General features: G+C 36.8%; 2 protein-coding genes across 4 annotated transcripts; both read right to left on the minus strand.

Moving 5' to 3' along the window:
* Position 1: 1 nt before the first annotated feature.
* Positions 2-14,216, minus strand: LOC119545940. 3 transcript variants are annotated; one of them, XM_037851885.1, is made up of 7 exons: positions 13,815-14,216; positions 10,771-10,861; positions 4,120-4,569; positions 3,960-4,055; positions 2,140-2,549; positions 1,642-2,058; positions 2-1,239 (listed from the first exon to the last, which is right to left on the minus strand). In XM_037851885.1, the coding sequence occupies exons 3-7, from the start codon at positions 4,552-4,554 to the stop codon at positions 909-911; spliced, it is 1,689 nt and encodes a 562-aa protein (XP_037707813.1). In that variant the 5' UTR covers positions 4,555-4,569; positions 10,771-10,861; positions 13,815-14,216; the 3' UTR covers positions 2-908. The 3 variants fall into 3 exon arrangements, with proteins under 3 accessions (XP_037707813.1, XP_037707812.1, XP_037707814.1); XM_037851884.1 differs by lacking the exon at positions 10,771-10,861; XM_037851886.1 differs by lacking the exons at positions 10,771-10,861; positions 13,815-14,216 and adding an exon at positions 7,314-7,609.
* An 883-nt stretch (positions 14,217-15,099) lies between these two features.
* On the minus strand, positions 15,100-15,740 carry LOC119546873 (40S ribosomal protein S21). The gene is made up of 4 exons (XM_037853479.1): positions 15,642-15,740; positions 15,510-15,568; positions 15,246-15,437; positions 15,100-15,184 (listed from the first exon to the last, which is right to left on the minus strand). Exons 2-4 carry the CDS (start codon positions 15,557-15,559, stop codon positions 15,175-15,177), a joined length of 252 nt encoding a protein of 83 aa, XP_037709407.1. The 5' UTR covers positions 15,560-15,568; positions 15,642-15,740; the 3' UTR covers positions 15,100-15,174.
* Positions 15,741-16,051: the final 311 nt, after the last annotated feature.

Genomic DNA, 16,051 nt, shown 5'->3' on the forward strand with positions numbered 1-16,051 from the left:
ATTTGAGTTTTACAAATTGTATTTTATTTGTTTTTATCACAAAAATTGTATGGTAACTTAAATTATATGTTGGATTTTTCCTTCTTTTGTGGTTCTTGTTTTGTTTTTCCTTGCTTTGACAAATTTTGTGTAGCAACTACAATAAAATTTAAATATATATATATTATATGTACGTGTGTATGTATGGGGGAGTAACTTATTTTATAAATAGACTTCTTAAGGGCGTAACTTAAGATTTAATAAGAAACTTATTCCAATCGAATACAAAGTAAAAACTTATTTGCTTAATTTAATATTCGCCAAGTACTTGTGTTTCGCTTGATTTTTGTTTGCATCCAACGATGAAACCGAAAATGAAATGGAGGAAATCAAAAAATGCTTTCATAAATTAGTTGTAAGTAAGAAAAGTAGAACTATAAACTATAGATCAGCATGGGCTGACTCACTGGCGCATCGAAGCTTTATCTCTTTAGCTTCCCCGCTCTTCAGGCTACTTGGCAACGCGTTCATTATCATAATCTCAGGGTGTTCTCGTTTCTGTTTCGGCTTTGCAATTGATACTGAGTGACCTACACTTAAACTACATAATATTTGGCTTCTTTTAATACAATTCGCTTTTGGAAATCTGCATGATAATTTGAGAGACAAAATTGACTCGCTAATCGAAACGTTTTTCGCTACTCACTAGAGTGTGTTAAACCTATGTACACAGTTGAGGATAGGAAGGCAGGTTCTAGAACCCGCCCCACGTGTGATGTGTGTAAACTAATAATTGAGCATTGAGCAAAACCTGTGCAAAACGCATGCTAAACTAGGTAAGTAAGTTGTAATGTCTGAAAGATCAGCTGATGTGTGTTTTTTGGGTGTGATGTGTGTTTCCTGGAGCGAATGTCCCTCCTCTTAGCATCTTAGGAGGCTGCTCCCGTTCGGGCAGCTGCTGCTGAAGTGCTGGCGCTGACCTCCTCGCAAATGGTGTGCAGCTTCTCCATCTCCGAACTGGTCACGATGTTGATCGAGCTGACCTTGGCCCTCTGATAGGCCACCACGGTGTTCTCGCCCAGGCACTTGACGCACACGTAGCCAATGAGGACGGCGATGCCAACGGTCATAACTCGCACAAGGGGATCGAGATACATCTGGATGACCACCCAGGCTGTCGCTCCAGTCACGCACATTAGGGTGATCAAAATGACCGTTTTGGACCAATGCTGGATGGTAAAGCCCTTGTCCCATTCGAGTCTGCAAGAGAGAACAGTAGGATTAGTAATCTATCAAATGGTTGTATTAAAATGCTGGAAGGTTTTAATCAATTGGGGTTTATTAATAAAACTATGACACATTTTTATTAAAAAGTACAATTAAAAATTTATTTTTGATTAGAGAAATACTTTTATTTTTAAATCAATAAGCTGCCAATTTAATTCTTTTCAATGAACTTTGATGTCAACTATTTTTTATTAATGATTAGACCATTGCTTTGAGTTCTTACAAACATTTTAATCGAGTACCACTGAATCTTATCATTGTAGTAAATTAATTTGTCTGTTAGCCAAGTCTTAAAATACTTTGTTATCAGTAATAACTCAAAGAAATGATTTTGGAATACTACCACCACGGTGACCTATATTGATTTGCACTTACTTCTTGGACTTCTCGATCTCATAGGGATGTCCGCAGACCTTGCAGGACAACTGGGCCTCCGAATTGCTGCAGCTCTCGACCAGCCAGCGCTTGAGGCACTCGTGGTGCACCGAGCTCACATCGCCAGTGCAGCGACATGGCTGGATGAGGGGCTCCGGCTTGTCGGTGTCGTAGCAAATCCAGCAGTCCTTCTTGTTCAAAAACGACTGGCCCTCCTCGGGCGACAACTTGTTGGTGTCGGCATTTAGGGTGGGTATCGACGGATCGATTTGGCGCGACAGAAGCTTGCGAGGATTCAAAATCCAGAGCTGTTCGGGAGCCATTGAGTTCCAGAGGCAGCAGGGAAACCACAGGGCTACTCCGATCTCGGCAATGCGGAAAATGATGTCATGCCAGTTGCGCGAGTTAACAGGTACCCTTTTTTTTTAGAGTGGGAAAATGAAAAGCTTTCAGTCATAACGAACAGCTGCTATTTAAATTGAAAAACTTTATACTCACTTGGCCTTCCAGAAGTCGCCCAAAGTTTCGGAGGTGAGAAAGCCCACAATCACGATGAGCATTACGGCCTGGCTGAGCAATCCGAATCGCGACTGATGCAACTGCGAGGCATTCACAATCGCCTCGCTGGGACCCAGGAACTTGCCCGTCTGATCGTAAACGAAGCCGCCGCGCAGCTTGAAGAACACCTCCACGCCGTAGATGAGGAAAAAGACCACCACGATCAGGAGTAATACTGCATAGCATCCGTTGAAGATGTGGGCATAATCGCGACGCTCCGAATTGATCAGCGAATTGAAGACCTCGATGCCAAAGAGGCTGTACAGGAAGAAGTTGAAGGCCACGAAGCCCAGGAAGCTCTTCGACAGGAACTGCGACTTCTCCCAACGGATGTCGCGCAGGTGAAAGATCTGCAATGGTGAACCGAACAAATGCGAATGAATAACAATGGGCGATTAGGTTTCCCCCGAGAGTCTTCTCACCCACAGTTTCTGTTTCATATCAAGTGCTGGTGTACCCACACTCGCCTCAAAAACTTAATTAATTGTGCTGGCCTATCGGCAGGGAAGGCCCCAAGATACGTTCCGCGAAAAACAATGAAATTGGCTCGAGTTTCGGGTACATTTGCACTCGACTTCTGTTATCGCACATTCATTAGATTCGAATGTGTATGGCAAGTACAAGTGGACCCATTGTCATTATTTGCTCGATAATAGAACCATTCAGAATTCAGGCTAGTCAGAGCCACATACCAGGTTCTCAGAGTTCTCGGGGTTCTCAAAGTTCGGGTGCAATTAAATATAGCTACGTCAGGCGGTTCGAACGCCATTTTGTAGATGACTACTTAGTCAACTTAGTGACGGACTCGTGACTAGAAATATTGCCCTAGCTCTAACTTATCAGAGAAATTTATTAAATATGCTTACAGAGATACGTTATCTATATTGTAATACGTTTTTACCTTTACAAATGGGTATTATAAAAGAAATAGTTAGTCTTAATATCTTTTACTTTAATCCTGACAGCAAATATTTAATACATCTTGTTTTTGTATACATGAAAAAAAAACTAAATGCGCGAAATCCCACGAAAATATACAAAAAGATTTATAATGAAAATATTTGTAAAGCTTACAAGTTTACTATCTAATCAGACTTAATAGGATCACTATGCCTTACAACAGCCATATTAAGAAGTGATTTTCTTGTCTTTAATTGTTTTTAAAGATTATAAAATGATACCAGTTTCCATATTCAACTGTATAGAACTATCTATCCAATTTCCATCATTAAATCATTACTCATTGATCCTTTTTAAAGATTATACAATTATACCAGTTTCTATAATCAATTGTAATTAATTATCGTTGTGCGTTCTGGGTTTTTAAGGGATTTTCGGATTCCAGGCTTATGACTATCCATTCCCCTTTCATCATTAAATCACTCTAAGACTCATTTGTAAGGAAATTATCATTGAGTGTTCTGAGTATCAAGGGATCTTTCTATTCCATACTTATATCTAACCATCCCCTTTCATCTTAAAAGACCACTCTCATGGTTAAGTCACCTCACCTTCTCATTGATTCTTTTCAAAGATTAGAAAATGTTACCAGGTATCAATTGTAAAGAACTACCATTGAGCGTTCTGTCATTCAAGGAATCTTTCTATTTAAGACTTATACCCTTTTCGTTGCTCATAGGTTCCATATTTAACTGTATATAACTATTATTGAGCGTTCTCGGTTTCAAGAGACCATCCTATTTAAAACTTATAACTAATAATCCTCTTTCCGTCATTAAGTGACTCCATTGTAGACTCACCTCGGCCCACATGCACACAATCAGCGAGGCACAGGTCATGAGCAATGGGTAGTAGGCGGACATCAGGGTCACGGCCCATTGTGGCTGCAAGTCCAGCTGAAATGTCAGGATATTTATAGGATTAAATTGAAAGTTCCAAGGACTTCAGGGGATTACTCACGGGAGTGGTGAAGTAGGCACCTCGCAAGGAGGCCGCCACAAAGACCATGAAGTAGAGCAGTTTCTGGGTGGTAATGCGACAGGCTCGAAGGATGGAGGGCTGCTTGAGACGCTGGTACTCGGCCACGATGCAGATGAGCAGCTGGATGACCGAGACGAGGGCCACCGCATAGAACACGGTGGAGATGCCGACATAGTAGGGCAGATTGAAGATGTCGCACTCGTTGCCAGCATACCGAATGTCGCAGACACAGGTGTTGTTGACGCAATCACCTCGTCCCGAGCAGCTGAGATCGTTGTCGGGCGTGAAGGGGCCATAGATGCCCCCGGCAGCCGACTTGCTGCGCCCATTCCGCATTTGGCTGGCAGCCGCCTCCAGCGGCGATTGCAGAACTCGCTTCGAGCAACGCATTAAGGTGTCCAGGCTGGGCAGCATCCTATATTAATTCAACTGCAAATAGAAGGAATAAACATCTTAATTAACACATCAAGGCTGCGAAAATCGATGGGCTGGCTGGATAAACCAATAAATAGCAAACAAAACAAGGTACCCAACCGTGGCACGGAGCCAAAGGGTGTCATTTAAATAAACATTGAATTAGGTGTCTGGGCTGTTCGCTCTAAAAGCAAATGCAAATGTTTGCACAGCCGACCCAGGCCAATGGTGGCATTAGGGGTGTTCTATACACCACAATACCTTATGGAACCCTTAAAGGCATGCATAAATAAATTAATATTAAATCTAGAAGAACTACTGGCTTATGTCAGATAACATTTAGAAAGGTTGGGAATTTAAAGAAATGAATAATATATTTTTTAAATAACGCGAATTCTTGAGTTTTATGTTGTGAGCATCTTAGTTATGGGATAGTTTCTAGGCAATATCTCTTTGGAAATTAAGATACATCATTGATCAGTTTTTTTAACGCGAATTCTTGAGTTTCATGTTGTGAGCATCTTACTTATGGGATAGTTTATAAAGACATTCTAGGCTATACCTCTTAGGAAATTAAGACAAATCAATAGTCTGTTTTTTTAACGCGAATTCTTGAGTTTGATGTTGTGAACATCCTAGTTAGTGAGGCAATATCTCTTTGGAAGTTAAGATAAATCATTGATCTGCTTTTTTTAACGCGAATTCTTGAGTTTTATGTTGTGAGCATCTTAGTTATGGGATAGTTTCTAGGCAATATCTCTTGGGAAATTAAGATAAATCATTTATCAGGTTTCTTATCGCGAATTCTTGAGTTTTATGCTGTGAGCATCTTACTCATGGGATAGTTTATAAAGACATTCTAGGCTACATCTCTTTGAAAACTAAGATAAATCAATAATCTGTTTTTCTAACGCGAATTCTTGAGTTTCATGTTGGCAGCATCTTAGTTATGGAATAGTTTCTAGGCTATATCTCTTTGAAAATGAAGATAAATCAATAATCTGCTTTTTCGACGCGAATTCTTGAGTTTCATGTTGCTAGCACCGTATAAGCTCATCACAGGATGATTTGCAAAGACATTCTCGGCGTTCTCTAAATATTTATAAAAAAAACTTCTTTGGTAAATGCTTTTCTTAACTAAAAATAAATATGTCAACCTGATATTGCTCAACCCTACTGGGTGCAAACAATCAAACAAATAAGTGACATCGCCCAAGGGTGCTGATGGCATATGGAGGAATATTTCAGGAGGGTGGCAAAACTGGGCCCATGGGGCATTTGGCATTATTATGCCAGCAACGATTCTAAGCCAGCACAGCCGTCCATCAATCAAAAGGCGCACACGGACATCACAAATGGCAAGATACAGAGGCATCGAAAATAATGCCTGCCAGCAACTTGACACCCACAATTTCAAAAATAAAAACAAAACCAATACAGCATTGGGACAGGCTACAAGCTGCAATTCCATTGAGCTGTCGTTCTATATTAACCAATTGAAATGTTCTTGTTGATGTATATCCATATAGTGGGGCACTCAAGCGAGAATACTTGCACATTAAATGGTAAATTAAATACATTGAAATGCTTAACAACCATTTTTTTATTTTGGCTAATTGCTACATTTGTTTTTAATGGTTATGGGGTCGTTGTTTTCGTCACAGTTGTTATATTTTCTCGCCTGAACAATGTACAAGCATTATTATCGTTGATAAGAACTTTTCTTAGAAAAAGCTTCTTTCTTTTAATTGCTCTACATTAGGTCGAAACTGTTTAAAGCTATTAAAAAAGTAAATCCATAAACAAAAGGTTTTATATTGTTTACCAAAGATATAAAATAGATTTATTTTTAGAGATGTTGTATCTCGCCGTATTTTAACTTTTATGACCTGCGATGATTAATACCATCTTTCTAAATAAACGTTTAAGTGATAATAAAAATGTAATTTAAGGCCTACTTTTGTAATCCTACAAAAAACCGGAAACCCAACCCCAGTAGACAAATGTGTCTTCATAAATCAACGTTTGCCGTATTTTAAAATCCATTTTAGGCCAAAAACAAACAATAAATTAAGTCGGTTCACAAACCATAAATAAGGTGTTAAGGTTATGCATTTGCACACCCATTTGGATGTTTTTCCAATTTAGTCTACTGTATTAGTTTAGCTTTTAGCTGACAACAAATTTGACGGCGACAAACTGGCGATAAGATAAAGCCAGCCAAAAGTCAAAGACAAAGCTAACTGAGAGTGAACAAAATGTATATATGGTACCTAAAGCTTTCACACTCAAAGAACACCAGTTTATCCAAAATTTCCTTAAAAAACATTATAGGATAGGAAGTACTTAACCAATAAAGGTCATTTACTTATTTAATAATCCATATTATATTGAATGATATGGATTTACTAGATAACTAAGTTTTATGGATTATGTAACGTTATTTTCTAGATTGAATTACTTAAAACCTCTTTAGTTCAAGAAGAAATGGTGCACTTGGTTTATAGGGATTCCCCGATAAGAATCTTTATCGATACCATATATATTTTCATTGTTTTCAATAGAAATCTTCCATTAATGAGTCATAGAATTAACTGCGTTGTTTCACTTTTTACCCTGATGCCAAGAATGAAATCAAATATTTTGGCCTACGATAGGAAATAAAACGTATAATGCTGGGGGGTCAAAGGGCGTTGATGGGACCCCAGGAAATTTTACTAGAGCGGAAACGGTGAGTAGGTCTGATAATGGAAACCCACCATTGTAATAAATTTAATTTTCTGCGTTTCGCTTTCGGTTTCATTTGTTGCACAGATAATAATAGGAAACCAGAAACTGCAAGTGCGTGACGGACATATCCATTAGGTTTTTTATTTTAGTAACAGCACTATCTTCCCTTCCTCTCTGGTTATGGTATTGTAACAAAAATAGCACGAAAATACACAAAGCACGGTATGTGGCGATATATTTATGAGTTGTTTGACTGCCAGTGCACCATATGGGATTATTAGATAGTTAGTGAAACGCTTTCCGAACGATCAGTGCCCGAGTCGCAAAGTTTTCAGACTGAAGTGAGTATATTTACAGCCGATCTTCCCTGGCTATGAGTTTTTGTATTTCTGACTCAAAGAGTGTATCTCTGGCTCTCCGCTGCTCTTTCACTCATAGTGTTGAGTAGCTATTGGGTCACTTCTTCGAGTGCTGCGTGTACTCGTGTTTTTTTTTATTAACCCAACAGCAACTCGGCAATTAATTTCCATCAAAAGCCCGGCAGCCCGTCCGCTTTGGCTTAATAAATGTATCCATAAACAAACAGGCAAATTCTCGCCATTTTTTAACCCAAAAAGTTTCTAGAAATTTAAATAAATTTCATTTGCCGCATGGACTAACGGTCAATCGTGAACTTTTTTTTGAGTAATTAAGAAATGCCTTGCAAAATAATACATTCATTGCATAATTTCTTATCAGTAAATATATATAAATGCAGGAAAACATTTATAATATTTAAAGAGATTTGAGCTTGTTGCGATTTCAGCAAGAAGGGAAATAAAATATTGTAAACAAATATCTATTAATTTCAAGTAAAAACCAATTTACAATTATAATAATCAAATACCTAGTTAGATAATAATAAAATAGTCTTGTTTATAAACAATGGAAAATGTACTAAATACAAAAAATATAAAATATAAATATTTCTTTATAAATTGTAGCATTATAAGGGTTTTTATATATAATGGTGTCTAATAGTATGCAGAATAAAATTGTTGAAATATTTTTGCATTGCTTTTGGGTTAGAACTATATTAGATTTAAAATAAATATAATTTTAAACCCATAAATTGTACTTTCTTTTTTATACACACTTTATTTAGTAACTTATCAACCTCCCCGGGCTGCCTAATCAAAAGTGTGACTCCCCTGCACACCTTAACAAGTTTTATTTTTCTTCAAAAAAAATCTCAATCTTTGAAACTAGTTTTTCAACGCCAGCAGCTGAGTTATATTCAACTGGTTTTCCAGATCTAGGTAGCTCTCTGGCCAGAGAGCCCCAATGGGGCATACATAGATGTAGTGCCCAAGCTCAGGGCTCTTGGTTGAACGATCGCTTAACAGAGTTGTGGGTTTGCCTGTGTTTTATTTACACGTACCGACAACGCAAACATATAATGTTGATCACGTCACGATACACCACACATATAAGAAGGCACTTCCCCTGTTTCTTTGTGCCCTGTGCTGTGTGTTGTCTAGCCCACTTTAGAGTCCATGTTTTTGGACTGCACGCTAGTTTACCTCCCCGCCTGTCTCCATAATTGTGTCCCATATAATGCATGGTAATTTTAATTTGATTACGCGCTCAACGGTGCCCATACATACTTATAAGTGATTCTCCCGACACAGAATATTAAATAAACAACTAATTGCTAAGGCTCGCTAGTCGCTGTGAGTATAAAGTACAATATGTATATTGTATAGTAGATGTGGCGTGCTCTGATACGCCCATAAATGAAATTATGGTAAATGCCTGAAAACGTTGAAAGAAAAATTATACTTATTTGTCCAAAAGGGCAAGTTTGAGAAAAGGAAAGTTTTGGGGTGTAATTTGGCGAGTAGCAAGGAGCGGTTAATTCTTAAAGATAGCAAACAAAATCAGGTAAATACATCAAGACAGTTCAACTGCGACACAATCTATAGAATATTAGAATTTAAGTTGTTTTTTTCAGCCTACGTGGTGGAGAAGTCTAGGTGAGTGAATTGATTGATAATAAATTGATCAAATAACCGAAGAATACTCAACCAACCCACTTGAATGGGAAACTCACGACCTTCAAATTAAAATTAAATTAACTGCTATGTGACGGCGGCCTGTGCGTCCAAATGTTTACTAGTTTAGCGTACATAAGTCAATTAATTTCTATTTAGCTGTCATTAGGGTTCATTAAAAGGAAAAGTATTATCATCCTACTGAAAATTTTGGGCTAAAAGGCAGTAAATCCCATGAAAGGTTAAACTCTGGGCCTGCTAATAGAGGCTATTATAAAATGAATGAATATTTTGCATATCATCTATTGGTAATTTTACTAATAAGCACAAACTTTTTTTTTGGAAGGCTAGCTGGGACGATTAGTGTGACAGAATAATTACTTTTGATTAAATCCAATTTGAGACTTGAGATAACCTATGGTAATTGACTTGTTCATAGTATACCAGCTCATATATTTCATATTTCACTCTTTCCTGTTGAATACGTTAGAGAAATAGCCGATAAAAAACCGGTATAAAGCCAGTTTGATGTTTAACTTTACCAAATTAATCAGCTTGGAAGCGGTTAAGATTTTGTCAGAGTCGGAAAAATGATGTTTTTATTAGGGATCCCTTTTCCCTGAGAATTTCCCAGTCTTGAACACATTAAATAGTATGACTAACATCTGTTTTAAAGGTGTGACTCATTTATAAAGCACAATTAAGTTTGATCTATTTGTAAGGTGATTCATGTGCAGAGCCACACGCCAATTGCATTCAACTGTAAGTTTTATATCTGATCCAGATATGACCAACAAACAATATTGCTATACATTACACATTTATTTTTTAATAATTTTTTTAGATCTTCTTTAATGAAGAGACTTTTGTAACTATTTAAAAAACATTTTCTGGGATATTATTATCTGAGTAAGTATTGGTAATGTTTGGTAATGAACGCCACAATTTACCCCCATTTTGAAACGTAATAACCCTGAATTTGGTTTCTTATCGCTGAAGTTGTTCGCCTAGTAATGAATGATAGAAAAAATGAAATGATTGGCTCAAAAAGTAAGTACGCTCGAACTTTATCTTTAAATTAGAATCACAATTTGGCGCATTATGACGAAATTTCACCTACGTAGGCTTTAAATAATTATTAAAATACTGCTCATTTAAATATGTTATCAACTAACTGTTACAGGCGAATTTTTAATGCATGCACATTCTTCGTAATTGCACCATTATATCAGACAATACGCAATTCCAACGGATTGACGTCGTAATTACCGGTATACAGATAAATATTTCAGCTCAATCGATTTCGCATCAAGATTTTAAAATTGTTTATTCACAACCATAATAAATCAGCGAGGAAACTACTATAAAACAAGATTTCCATGCAGATTACGTATTAAATAAACAGGTCATGCTTTTGGAACTATTCAAACACCTTTTCTACTAAAGTACTCACAGAGTATCCATTTGAGGGCTACGATTGGAAGCCTATTAAGGGGCTGAATATGAGTGCAAGCTTTGACCCACTAAGTTGTGCTAAGCGTAAGCTGAAAGAGAAGCGCTGATGTTAGCTATATACTCGATTGCTAAATGTGTGTCACTAATGAATATTTAAACCATAAGACCAGAAGCTGAGCCATCGGAAAATAAAACAAGAGTAAGTCACCTACAAGGTCTGTTAAAAGCAAAAGACAGAGAAACAGGGCAGAGAAGATACAGATGAAAATATATCCACTTTGTTGGGTTGGGGCCAAAAGGTATAGGGAATTAAAAATATTTATTGCTTATAAAGTCGTTCAAAAAAAAACTTAAAGTACATAAAAAACTGGAAAGAAACGGTTCTAAAACCCTTTAAAAAAGGTGTCTAAAAGTATGCAGTATAAAAAGAGTGGTTCAGAATGGTTCTAATGTATTATTGCATAATATCAGACGTTTTCGAAAACCGGGATTTTGCTTCAGAACTTTTTAAATTATAAGACGTAGTTTCTGTGGGTCATAGAGTCAAAATCCTTGGGAAGGGGTAATATATAAACCCAAATTCTAACTAATTCCCATTCCCCTGTCTTTTAGGCATTTCTCATGCCAAATCCAATGCTTAATATTATACGGAATACACAATTGTCTGACTACATTTACATTTGATATTCTCCTGGGACTTGCCTATATTATTTCTGCCTTCCAACTCAGGGGTGGTATTTTAGCGCGTGCCATCGGAACTTGGGAAGGCAAACCGTGTAATCAATGTAAACGAATCAAATGGAACTGGCAAAGAAGTGTGCAGAAATTGAACTTATGCACTGACCTGCGAAAATTGCGAGCGTTGCAGACAAATCATAAGTGTAAACAAAAAAATTGATATATGTACTTATGGGTACGAGATACTTGAATAAGCACACATGAGTACTGCTGAACAGGGCGATCAATTAAACTGATTGAATCACTCTTAAACGAAATGCTTCAGCATTGCGTGTGTCGATTGGGAAAGTGAAAAGTCACGACGATCTCGCGGAGAATCACAGTGGTATCTTTCTAGTTTTATCATATTAAAATGTTTCTTAGATATTTTAAAGTTATAGGAATACATACTTTTTTAATCCCATTGATCTTTTTTAAATTTTTAACGAAAACAAACATTAAAAGCAAATTTTAAGTATTATGTCGGTTGAACGATTTTTTAGGAGGGAGGGAGGGAGGAGGTTTTAAATAACTTTTCAACTCCTAAAAATTTGGTGAATATACTGTTTTTATCATTATAATAATGTTTCAACCACAATTAAAAAATCATAAAATAAAATTGATTAAATAAATGAGCTAATTTTAAAAATGAAGATAAAGTGAATTTTGGGGTTTTCAAACATACACATTTTATCGTAATTTCTTCGTTATATTTAAAACTCTTATAGGAAGTTAGAAATTTATCGAGTAATTTCCGGAGCTTTTTTTTAATTTGATGTTTTTGTTATTATTATCATTAAATAAATTTTCAACCATATCGTAGTTAAAAAACATTAAACAAAAGTGATAAAAAATTAGTAATATTGTAAAATGAAGATGAAGTGAATTTTGGGGTTTTCAAACATATACATTTTATCGATACTTTTTCATTATACTAAAACACTAATAGGAAGTTTGCAATTTATCAAGTAATTGGCTGGGTTTCTTAATTAATATTTTATCAAATTTTTTAAATAAAAAATAAAATGAGTAAGACTTATAAATAGGGTACCGAAAAACAAATATTGAAAAGGAAATGTCCGTCAAGCCTATCTAAATTTTGACTTAAACTTCCCATAATTTTGATGCAAGTCCCTTGAGGTTTATATTTCAGCGTTTATCAGCTCGTTTCGTATCGAGAGTATAGTGCCTTAATTCGCACCCATAAAGAACCCGTCATTTAACGACCGTTTGTCATTGAAATCAAGGGTTCCCTGTACCCGCCAATCAACCTTCGGGAACACTTGGGTGCAAGCAAATAGACAGAAGATATTTATTTATTTGCGGGCACCTAGATAATTTCAGTTTTTCTTCTTTTTTTTTTTGTGGCTAAAAATGATAAAAAATCATATGGCAAAACAACAACAACAAACGAAAGCGCAAAAGCAAAAACAAATACAAATAAGAATTTAAGTGAATGGACGTGGGCTTTTGTGTGTATTTGTGTGGATATGTTTGTACATTTGAATGTTCGTTGGAAGCCGTTACTAATGGCGAATGACGCGGCACAGAGGAGAGAGGAAGAAGAGGGAGAGGCACGCGCTCAGTGCGAATTGGGTGCAATTTAGGTGCAAGTGCACTGGGCGGAAAGTGGGCGGCGCACAGTGGAACGAATGGGAGAAAAGAAAAGGGGAGAGTGTCAAAAAGAAAAGCACACCTTAAATGTCAAGGTTTTATGTAAGCAATTGCCTGCCCATTTTATATTTATATATTTATGGGCGGCTGTAAAGTTTGATTTTGGCAAGGAGAATATTTATTTTGGCAATGATATTACAATATGGTTCTGAATGACGAAATAGGTCTATAGAAAAAGATAAACGTACATTTTTAAGATATTTTTTTTAAAGCAACATATGGTAATAATAAGCCATTTATACTTATTTGAATACTATAAAAATATGTATTTTATAATAATACAAACCATTAACAAAAGTATTTTTTTAAAAACCTAAGAACAAATATTTCTTTTTTACTATACCTAACAAATAACCAAGATATATTTGATTTTTTTAGTTTTACGGAGTAGCACGAACCGGTGTTTAAAGTTTGAGTGCTTTTTTAGGCAGCATAAACATAATGCTTTGTCTCCCATTAGATAGTAGAAAATAATTCTGTATATCAGTGAGTCAGTTTGAGGACCGTGCACCTGGAATCGCTCGTTAGTGACTCAGAAATCTAGCACGCGACAATGCAAGAATTGAAAACCCATCAACATAAGGGGATTATTATGCTTTGTTTGGTTGTTTGTGTATATATAACACTTGATAAGGGACAACAACTACTTACCATATACTGTTTGCGGAAATATAAAAGGTAAAAAGTCTGCTAAATACTGTCCAAGTTGCTGTGGCTTCAATGTGGCAATGGTTCTCCTATTGCATTACATAAATATTTGTAATTCGGGAAGTTGCCTCACAGTTTGTTTTCGCTTTGTTGTTTTTCTTTTGTCATAGTTTTTAAGGACGCGCAGTTGGCCGTTTCCAATTGGGTTCCTTCACTTTTTTTTTTTGTTTGTTTGTTTTGGTACCACCCCCCACTGCTTGTGCCCCAAACTACTACAACTACAACAGCACTGTCACTTTTGCCCCCAAGGATGGGAAAATGTTTATTGTGCTTCGCGAGATTTATTAGATATATCTTTTTTCGATTCGCGACGCGACGAAAATCACTCGAGTTCTGACTTGCAGTGTGACCGTGCTTACGAAACTAGAGGTGGGCTAAGAGTAGAGGTGACTATCGATTACTATCGCTGTCTGGAAGATTCGCTGGAAATATTTGGCTTTCGCTGTACGGTCATACTGAGTGGCGAAAAATTTCAAATGTTAGCTTTTGCTTGCAAAAATTATTTCATATATTCAGCTATTATATTTTCGCTCAAAATCTTGGTTTCATTGGCCTTTCCTTACAAAACGGTAGAGTTACGATAAAATATTTTTCTGGATAAGGGAACTAATAAGCAAGTTTTACATTTGGCAGATATCCAAGTGTAAAACGGACTTTTTTGCGATATTAAGCAAAATTTAGATTTTGGGAGCCCTTTAATATTAATCATACTTATTATTTAGGATTTAAAAAAAGATTTCCTCTGTTAGGAGTATTTGGATTTACTCGCTTGATTATTAGCCATCCCTATTGATTAGCTGGACATTGGAAAAGAAAAACTTTTCCCTTATTGCAGCAAATTCTATATTCCCCAAACCTCCTAGAGGAACAACGTTTCAAAAGTCAGGATAATTTGCAATGTAAGTCCCGTTCATATTCTCCAGAATTTTGTGATATTCCTTAATTTTCTAAGGCGAACTACAAGGGTTCATTCGACTTTTGGAGTATAAATCCTGTCATTCAAGTAGACTGCTCAAACTTTAAGTTTTCTTAAGGTAAAATAACAAAACAAGGTCGTAAATCCTATAAATTTAAAACGGCTAACGTTTGAATACAAATCCTGTGAACAGTTTGACGTTAAGGATTTTCAATGGGAGAACTGTAATTAATCCTTGTAGTAATCCTGTCCACTGAAATACACATGTTGACTTTCCATTGTTTATGCCAAAAGTAAATAAACACAATTGCGAACGTTTTACGTTAAATTACAAAGGGAATTCGCTTTATTACCAAATCAAGATCTAGTTATGGGCTCGACACATATTTAGAAGTTCCTGCAATGGAAAGAGGTAGGATTACTAAGTGTCCACTGAAGAGGGCAATATACAAACTCACTTGGTAATGAGGCCGTCCTTCTTGGCCAGACGCACGATGCAGTCGTCGGACTCGCCCATGCGACGGATCTCGCCGCAGATGGCGTAGGTCTTGGAACCGTCGGTCTGGCGACCGGTCTCGGGGTCCACATCCACGATGCTCAGCTGCACGGAGGCGTGGTCCTTGGCGTGGATGATCCTGTTCGATGCCGAGCTGCAGGGGAAGGGTATCGGTGGGTCAGTAATCCGGCCACCAAAATGCGCGGGGAACACGTGTTTCACTTACCACTTGCGGGGCACGTACAGATCAACATTCTCACCGGCGTCGTTCTCCATTTTATTGGGCTGTGGAGTGGGAGGAAAACAATTAGCTTGTTAATTATCAATTTTGAACATCGGCCAGTGGCGATTAACTCACTTTTTTGTAGAAATTTACAAATCTAGCGACCGCAACTCGTCGGTGAAGGCGAAAAAGAGAAAGAAATGACAGCTGGACGTGAAGTAGGCTGCGCTGCGCGTGGCGCCCTCTTGCGGAAGTTTTGCAAACTACTTTTAGGGTGACCACTTTTTAACGTATTTCTGAAGTTTAGGTATTTTTAAATTTAAGCACTTAATATGCAATTTTATTACATTTTACGGAAAGAATCTGGCCTGCGAAACGTAGACTATAATTTGTGGTAATGATATAAGTTGTAAGAATTATTTTTTTTAAATATCACCAATATTCGCTATACAACGTTTGCTGATATTTTCCAACCTTAACTTTTAATTGTATTTTAAGGCAAACAATATCTTATTTTATTCGTACTTTCGACTGAAATTAAATTA

This window comes from Drosophila subpulchrella, chromosome 2L (assembly GCF_014743375.2).
Source record: "Drosophila subpulchrella strain 33 F10 #4 breed RU33 chromosome 2L, RU_Dsub_v1.1 Primary Assembly, whole genome shotgun sequence".
NCBI classification, from domain to species: Eukaryota; Metazoa; Arthropoda; class Insecta; order Diptera; family Drosophilidae; genus Drosophila; species Drosophila subpulchrella.